The sequence below is a fragment of the Trichosurus vulpecula genome, chromosome 7 (assembly GCF_011100635.1).
Source record: "Trichosurus vulpecula isolate mTriVul1 chromosome 7, mTriVul1.pri, whole genome shotgun sequence".
In the NCBI taxonomy this organism is placed as follows: Eukaryota; Metazoa; Chordata; class Mammalia; order Diprotodontia; family Phalangeridae; genus Trichosurus; species Trichosurus vulpecula.
Genome location: NC_050579.1, coordinates 29,804,812 through 29,813,974, shown reverse-complemented (window position 1 = coordinate 29,813,974; position 9,163 = coordinate 29,804,812). Strand labels below are relative to the sequence as shown.

The following is a 9,163-nucleotide window of genomic DNA, read 5'->3' as shown; positions in this document are numbered from 1 at the left end:
AAGGTTTGGGGCCATTCGGCCTCCGTCCCCGGAAGTAGGGGGCCGGAGAAGCTTCCTCGACGCGGGGGGGCGGGATTCCCAGGCACGTGGTAGGGCCCGGGGGCGGAGCCCGAGGGAGGGAGAGGGCGGAGCCTGGGGCCGGGCCTGCCTGGCTGACAGAGGCTGCCGGGAGTGTCAGAGCAGGAGCTCCGAGGCCGGTGCCACTGCCGGGCTGGGTGACAGCTCGCCCGCTCCCCTCCACCCCGTCCTCCCGGGGCCCTCCTGCGCGCTCGGCTCCTCCGGGAGAAACAGCCGAGGCCAGAAGGCGGCGGCGTGACGCGCTGTCCGGAGCCGCCCGCTGCTTCCGGGCTCGTCCCCTTCGCGGACCGACCCCGGGATGTGGGGCCCGCTGAGTCGCAGCCTCGGCCGGGGCCTCCTGGCGGCCGCGGGCCGGCGGCGGCGGGGCTACGCGCGGCTGCTATTGGCGGGGCCCCGCGGCGGCGGCGGCGGCGGCCGACGGGGAACCGACGTGGCCGCCAAGCCACCCCGCGTCGGGCAGGGCCGCTCCGGCCGTGGGCTGTGCGTGGTGGCGCTGGCGGGTGAGCGGGGGACTGTCGGGGGCGGGAGCCGGGGGCGGAAGGGCGCCCGTTGCCACGGCGACGGCGCCCTGTTGCCATGGTGACCGGGCGGCCCTCCCCCTCTCGCCGGCAGCACTGTCGTGGTTCTTCAAAAGCGCCCCCGCGGAGGTGGAGGAGGAGGAAGAGGAGGATGACGAGGATGAGGAGGAGGTGGAGAGTCCTCCCTCCGAGGTGGAACTCAAGATCATCGAAATGCTCAAGCGGGCCAAGGTGAGGGCCCAAGTGGAGACCTGCTGGGAGCGGGGAAATGCCACCCCCGGTCCGAGCCCAGCCCCCCCCCCGGTCCCCCCTTCCTCCCCAGCATCCTCATCCCGCCCAAACCCCGGGCCTGGGGAAGAAGAAGCAACCCCTCCCGGGGCTTCGGACCCACCAGCGTGTCACCCCAGACTATCTAACTTAAGATCTAGGCTAATAAGCAAAAAGTCCTTCAGGGAACTTCGTGAAGGCCAAAGGGCGGCCGGAGTATGTGCGTGACGCCACGCCGCGTGTGTAATCGGCTGGCACCACGTTCGCCTTCCCAAGGAGGGGGGCAAGGGAGTCCTGGTGTTAAAAAATGAATGTTAATTTGTAAATGTAATTGGGAAATATTTAGCGAAATAAAAGCCAGCCGCGGTTGCTTTTCCACCCCTCTTTTGCGCTCTCTGGTTGCAGTTGAGTATAATGAAGAAGGAACCGGAGGAGGCAGAGCGAATCTTACACGAGGCCCTTCATCTGGCTCACAAGGCAGATATCAGGAAGGCCATCATCTACACCTACGATATGGTAATTCCCCATAGCAGGGGAGGGGTTAAGCCTCCTGCTTTCTGTTTCTGGTTCTCAAGAGGACAGAATGCATAAGTTGACTTGTATGTCCCAGTTTTTCCCTCTGTAAGGTGAGTTTAATTTCAGCGTTGAAGAGGGCTGTTGATACTCATAAGCCCAGTTCTTATGCGTAGTCCATCCATAGGTAGTTATTAAGGACCTACTCTGTGTCAGGCATTGTGGTAGGAGCTCCACTGCATATCAGTACTTGCTTCCATAAAAACATTCAGGGAATTTTAAGAAATGGGTACGTGCTAGCTACTCCTTATCATCAGGGTTTGGAGTATATGCCCATCACCCTCCTTGTACAGCGATGACTTCTAGTTAGTGATGGGCCTTGGTCATTCTCATCTCTCTGTAAGAGAATAGAAGGAAGAGGTCTTAGATTCTGATAAAAATGATGGGGACAGTACACCAATTAGAGGAGTAATTTGGACTTGGCTTCTCTTTCCTTTACAGATGGCTAACTTAGCGTTCATGAGGAATCAGCTTGAAAAAGTAAGTAAGCGTTTTGTTAGACTCTGAATCCATGAAAGATTAGGCTGGAGGCTCTGGAAGATCTTTGTCTGGAGAGCAGATGAGCTAATTTAAGGCGAAGTCGTACCGTATCACAGTGTTCCTTAAGATCTATAAATAGACGGGCTTGGGAGGCCTGCCATCTTCTCTCACCTCTCCTTGTCTTTAGATAGTTATTCTTTAAACCCTTGATCTGGAGCCCTCATCTTGGTGTTTTCTGTGGACCTTCGTGGAATGGTGGGACCAGTTATACAATTCTCTTGTTTCTTATTTTAGGCAGAAAAGCTTTTTAAAGCGACAATGAGCTATCTTCTGGTTGGGGGCATGAAGCAGGTAAGAATGGTAACTTTTGTTAGCTGTGAGTGGTTCCAAATCAGCATCTTCACAAAAGGGCATTTCTCATTGTGTATGTTTTATTTATAACCAGAGCAGATCCTCCCTCCTAACCATCCATCTCCCACCCCAAAATAGGAATGCCAGCCTGCAGCCATACTGGCCTGACATGCCTGGCATGTAGTGGGTTCTTAATAAGTGCTTGCAAATTGAGCTTTGAACTGTGACGAGGAACATGCAGACTGTGAGTCAGGACCCTGATGTATGAGGATACGTGATATGGTTTGGTACTCGGAGGGCTAGGGGGAGACTTAGGGTCAAAGCCAGCAGTAGGACCTGGACAGTAGCCCTTAACCTTTCAGCCTCAGTTTCCCGATCTGTAAAATGTATCCCCACAGGGTTATTCTGAGCTAAAATCAGGTGATTTAAATGATGGTCTTTGTAGGCCTTAACATGTTATATAAATGACAGTTCATATTGCCTAAAATTGTCTAGGAAGGAATTATACAGTCTTGAACTCACTGCATTCTGTAAATGTCTTTCACTTCTAATAGGAGGACAATGCAATAATTGAGATATCCCTAAAACTGGCCAGTATCTACGCTACTCTGAAAAGGTGAGTTCAGGTCGAGCCCTTAGGGCAGCAGGCATCCTGGGGCAGGCTTGTTGCCGGGGGATGTCAGAAAAAACACTCTGGTGAAAGTCCCCTGCTTTTCAGAGGGTCAGGAACCATCAGCCTTGTCTAGCACTCTGGAGAGTCACTTCAGTTTGGCTGTGGGCTGCTTTATCATATGGACTTGGATTGATACACTGCCTTCATAGACAAATTTATAATCAGACTCTGACGCAACTGGAAACAGATGTCGGAATCAGAACATCTCCATCACAGAAATTGTGTGGCAATGCACCTGGTGCATATCCCTGAAAAAACAAACCTGAACAGTGTGCCTTTTTCAGAGAGGAAGTTTGAGTGGTGAGCGGGTGGGAGCTCTGAGGGACTTATTTCCCTCTTCCCATTTCACACCTCCCTTTCTGGCGGTGATTCAAGTCTTAGCTGGACGGAAGAGAGGTCTGGCCCTGATCCCCCTGCAGAATGTCGGGGAGCTTGAAGGTGAACTGCTCGTCCCTGCTCTTTGCATTACAGACAGGAATTTGCTTTTGCTGGCTATGAGTTCTGCATTTCAACTCTGGAGAGAAAAATCACAAAAGAGAAGGCATTAACGGAAGAAGTTATGCCAGGTAGGGAAACCATACCACATCTGAAAGGGATTTCCTAGTGCAGAAAAGAGAAGGAAGTTTCCTAGTTAAAGTGGAAGAGGGATGAATTATGTACTTTGAGTGCTGATCAGAGAGAGGTCTGTGTTCTCTGCTAATGCCTTGGGGACTGTCACTTCGCCGTTCCTTCAGAGCAGACGTGGCCTTCTTTAACACCCATGGTCCATTAGGAAGCTGAAGGAGGAAGAGATCAACTTTTTCCATCCTATACTCAGCTCAGCTACAAGTCTGGATCTGTTAAGTTAAAATACCTATTTTCTTTCTTAACCTCCAAAAAATGGGAGTCAGGCAGATAGCAAACTCAGAAAGAGGACAGCATTTCTCTGGCTAATGTGTGCTACATTCCCTAGCCAGCATATTAATAGATTAATTATCGGGGAGTAGGATGAATAATGTGGGAAACTTTAACTCTGAATTCAGTTTGAAATGTGGGGAATTTCCAGACCATCAGATGTTTAATAACTACAAAAAGTCTAGAAGTCAAGTCTAAGTCAGTTTCTGGGTAGCCAAACCATTTCTGCCTTCCATGGGCAAGTAACCATTAATTGTCTCAACTCTCTTGACACAATTTTCATCTATAAATGAATAGAACCTACTTTGATTCTGAGATTGGGGATTATACCAGGGACATAGTATTGGCAGTGTTACAGTGCTGCTGATTGTCTCATACTGATGTCTAGAAGCTGGGAGCCTCAAGCACTGATGGGATGATTTATAAGGGGATAAATGAGGATATGACATCAGAAGCTGGGAGGGAGGAACAGACCCTCATCCCTTTCCTTTGTTATAATGTGACTTCCATCCACATGGTCTTGTTTGATTTTTAGCCGAAGAGAAAGCTAATACCCATCTCCTTCTGGGCATGTGCTATGACTCCTACGCGCGATACCTCCTTGATATCAGCCGACTATCCGATGCACAAAAAATGTACGAAAAAGCATTGCAGATTTCCAAAGAGATACGAGGAGAAAGACACCCACAGGTGACAACCACTGCTTGCTGCCTTGATGGCTTATTGATAGATGGCTGTGCATTCATTATCCTGCCTTAAAAATCAGGTTGAGGGAGTATAAGATGAAATTTCTACAATCAGAATATGAAATGCCACACTATTAGAAGGGAGAAGGTGGGGAGAGCTAGAACTGCTCCTTTGGATCAGTGAGTAAAACTGGGATAGATGACCTTCAGTCTGAGTATGGATGATGTAACATTTCCTGAGGAATTCTGGGGGGAGTCATTCCCTGAAGACATGGGCTGTGGGTGTTGCTATAGCCAGAAAGGGCAGTACCATGCTGACCACCATCAGAGGGGCTTTAGAAATGAAACAGAACACATTCCCTTCTTGTTCAGAACCAGGCCAGGCTTTCCTTTCCCAGCCTGTATGTCCCTTCTGTTTGCCACACTTAAGTAAAGACCCAGTAAAGCTGGAAACTGCAGAGAAAGAGAACAAAAAAAGGATTAAAAATGGTCTGAGGCCTGGAGGAGGTGAGAGGGGAAGTGATGGAGGTGGTCATTGTAGATGTTTTCACCAAGTCCCAGCATCGGGTGAGCAGGAAACTTGAGAAGCAAACCTAAGACAAAAAGTGCAGTGCTGACTTTATCTGGTTGAATCAAAGAATGAAGTGGTTTGTGTTGGTGAGGTCAAGGGTGAGCCCATTCCCTTAAACTGTCCACACCTTTTGAGGCTTCCTGAACCACTCAGGCTTCTCTGCCTTCTCCAACAGTTGGATTCAATTTAACCTTTTCCTCATGACTCAGGAGCCTTCTGAACCTTAGTTATTATGTTGAACCCCAAGGAGGAGCTTCCTACACCAAATGGCCCCATTTAGCTTTTGTTTCCCTCCTTGTTTCTGTAACTATGCCTGTCAAAACGGCGTAGTAGTGAAGGTGTTTTCCTAGTGCGTAAAGCATCAGGTTCCTCTGTCTGGGGTAGCTTTTTCAGTAATTGTGAAGTCACATCAGTGTTCTAGAGAGGTAAGGCTTCTGGAAGGCCAACCTCTAGGATAAGTGGGGAATTTTATTCTGCTAGTTAATAAATGTGTGGAGCTTATAAGGTGAAAATGTGAAGAGGTGTGGCTGGAATCTCAGACCCTTTGCTGGAGGGAGAAGGTCCAGGGCAGGGCTTCTTAACACAGCCTCCACAGATGGATTTCAGGGGAGGGGAATAACGTTACATCTTTGTTTCAATAGAATTGGTTTCCTTCATGTTCCTGTGTGTCTTTTTTGAAAACATGACTGACCATTTTTTTTTACTTGTATATTTTGCATGTGTATTTACTTGTGTGCGGTGATGATGCCGGCATAACCAAAGCACCCCAGGGAAACAGAGAAGCCCCATTCAGGATGCTAATGCCCATACTATCCAAGCTGACTCTGCACTTTTTTTTTTTTCTGATACAGACTGTGGTGCTAATGAATGACCTGGCCACTACCCTGGATGCACAAGGCCGCTTTGATGAGGCCTATGCATATGTGAAAAAGGCAACGGAGCTGGCAAGGCAGATTGAGCACCCCGAGCTTCACCGGGTGCTCAGCAACATGGCAGGAATATTGATGCACAAAGGTATTGGGGAGGGAGGGACAAACAGGCGTAGGAGAGCGGCAGGAAGAGACCCTGACAGCAGAGGAGAGGATATAGGAAGCATTTGGAGATAGCACCTCCCTCCTGGAGGTTCTTTTTTTGTCCCCCCATATTCCCTTATTGAAGAGCAGATTGGAATAGGCCATTGAAGGGAGAAGAGTGCCCACCATAGTGCTAGGCCTGTGTTGGCCCAGCATTTGCCTTACATGACCTCCTTTGATTCTTGTAATTGTAAGTCAGGATGAAGATCCTCCAGGTCAGATGGAGGCGTCCTTCTCCTATCAAGGGTACCTTGATGCCAGTTTCTCCCAGCTTCTCCTGCCTCTGGGCTTCTCTTCCCAAACTCATCTCTAGCAGAGGAGGGGGTGTCCGAGCTCTGGTGTTTGATCATTTAGAAGTTTGCTGAACCCTTTAAATTCTTAAAGTCTCTCCCTTGGGCTTCCTATTTTTAAGTTTTCTGCTTTCCCTTTTTCCTGGTTTTAGCAAGCTTTGTTGAAGCCAAATACGTCTACGAGGAGGCCCTGAAAGAGGCTGAGCTAAAGGGAGATGAGGCTTCCATCGAGCACATCAAGGAGGAGCTGACTGAACTGGCCAGCAGTCGAGGCCTTTGACTGTTTCACCCAGGGGTAAATCTCTGGGGGGCGGAGCAGGGACATCCTTGCCGAGAGGAAGGCTGATGTGATTCCAGTCTGGAATACCTAAACAAATGGCTTGAATTGTTTGGATTTGATGCTTAACTCTACCCCCCCCTTCAAAAATCAAACAAAACGTACTCTATACCATGCCTTTTTCTACAAGCCACTCAGATTTGGGCTTTGTTCTCAGTGTTGGACTCTCATTTTATGGGAACAGAAGGAAAAGTGTAGTTTTTGTTCCTGAGCTACAAAGACTGGTAGAGAAGAAACCTCTTTTTCAAGGCCTGACTTGTTTCGGGGAATAACAGCAGCTTTCAGGAGAATTAGATCACTGATTTCAAATTCGGCAGTCATTCTCGGTGCTGAGTATTTTTGCCCAGCATGTTCAGTCATGAAAGGCCTGGCCTTAACTTGGGTTTTCATTATGATTTTTAAAAACATGACATCAGTGTCTCCCTCTTTTCTATAGCCTCTCTGCTCTTCTCTGTGTAGAAAGGGCAGTTTGGACCCAATGAATCAGAGATCGAAGTCTTAAGTTAGTTTCTTTGCAAGGGGAAATCTTGTCTTATCAGGATATACACACTGCTTCAACTTTAACCAGTAACTTCTGGGTGGTAGCCACATTCAGTTTCTTGCCAATAGGTACCAAAGGAAAAAAATAATGACATCAGAAAATGGCTTAGTCAGAGGCCATCAGGACTTACACTAAATTGTTATTTTAAAAGTGTAGCTCACTGGCACTTATGTGCCAGTCTCATAATCAGCGAATTTGTTCTACCCACTCTCCAGAATTAGGTTTTCAGAAATGGGGTTACTAAGCAGAGCAGGTGGAAAATGAAACAGCTGCCTGTTCTTGAAGCGCTCCAGCATTCTAAGTGGATAGATGAACCAGGCTTCTCCATTCTAACACTCCTGGCTGCTGAGTTGTAGGTAACCGGAATGAGCTGTTAGTTTCTGCAGGAATCTTATTTATTGTTGTGAAATTGTGTCTTTCAAACCTCCAGAGCTTTTAATTCTTCTTAAATGAACCTACTCTAATTTTCTGACCTGGGAGAAGGAAAGAGGCCTGTCACTTGAGTCTCACCTAACATGGGTGAGATTTCACCTCCCATGTACTAATTTAAACCTGCTACACTTGAACAGTTAAGCAATCAAAATGCGTGTGCATGTGTGCGTGTACACACACACTCATTCACATCTCATGAAATTTAGTCTTACAAATGACTGCTTGCCCAGGGAAAAGTGACAGTTTATCTCCATAAATAGTGATGAATGTAAATTTTATTTACTGTTTGTATGCCAACCATGGAATGGGTATACTAGTAATATTTTTGGTACGTCTGTGGATTGGATGATCCTAAATAATAAACACCAAGATCACTTATGTATTGAATAACTTTTTAAATCTAGTACGTTAAAGGATTCCAGGTGGGCTTTTTATTAGTTTGGCTGATTCCGAAAAAATGTGAAATTCATATGAGGCACATAGCAAATAGAGGCAGGATGGCCTAGTGGATGGAGCTGGCCTGAGAAGCCCTGGGTTTGTGACCCATCCTGGCCTGTGACATCGGGCAGATCTCTTCTTCTTTCAGGGGTCCTGGATGCTGATCTCTCTTGGTAATGAAAGATCTCCAAGCTCTCCCAGGTCTGGTCCAAAAAAGCGAGAGTCTTAGGGTCCAGAATCCTGGGGAATAGGAGACTGAAAGGAAAATTCATACATAGGATAAATAACATAAGATTTAGAAAGGTCTAACTTAATCATTTGTCAGTCAATCTACTTCCTTCAAAAAATCCTGAAGACCACAGTTAATCTTCTCTGTATAAGTTCTGACAGAGGTAAAGCCGTGGTGCTTCACAAGGAAAAGTTCAGCTAACCAAACTCACCTGGGGGGCTGAACAGGTGGGGATGGGGGAGGGGGAGATGGGGCCTGCCCAGAGCCTGTATCGCTGCCTGCCTTCCCACCCTTGCTTTAGCACTTGCACACTTAGATCTTTTTCCATTTTAAGCCAGAGATTTCCAGGGTGGCTTGGCCATCTCAGGGGTTTGGGAAAATTCTCTAGGGAGGAATTCTCTTCCTTTGGAGGGAGCTCCAGATCACAATATCGTTCCCAATGAGGCTTGTCTGCGCTGTTGCAAAACGAGGCGACAAAGCAAATGGAGAACGAACCTATCCCCTTTTATTGATTGGTCTGAATCCAGAAGTCACTGACTACTAAAGACATTGTGTGGGGTGGGGCGCAGGGGGCGGGGGGGGGGGGGGGAGGATAAGGGAAAGGGAGAGATGAAATTTCATCATTACACATGGGTTTTCAAGTCTTAAATGTTTTCAAATCAGAATCAGTGAACATACCAAGATGAAAACATTGTGAAAGCACAGATCATAAAGCAGCACTGAAAATGTTGT

The 9,163-nt window shown here is 47.7% G+C and overlaps 1 protein-coding gene across 1 annotated transcript; it reads left to right on the top strand.

Annotated features, from left to right (window-relative positions):
• Positions 1-176: 176 nt before the first annotated feature.
• On the top strand, positions 177-8,142 carry TTC19 (tetratricopeptide repeat domain 19). The gene is made up of 10 exons (XM_036765752.1): positions 177-578; positions 691-827; positions 1,269-1,379; positions 1,878-1,916; positions 2,211-2,267; positions 2,822-2,883; positions 3,412-3,506; positions 4,370-4,524; positions 5,943-6,105; positions 6,607-8,142. The coding sequence occupies exons 1-10, from the start codon at positions 377-379 to the stop codon at positions 6,732-6,734; spliced, it is 1,149 nt and encodes a 382-aa protein (XP_036621647.1). The 5' UTR covers positions 177-376; the 3' UTR covers positions 6,735-8,142.
• Positions 8,143-9,163: the final 1,021 nt, after the last annotated feature.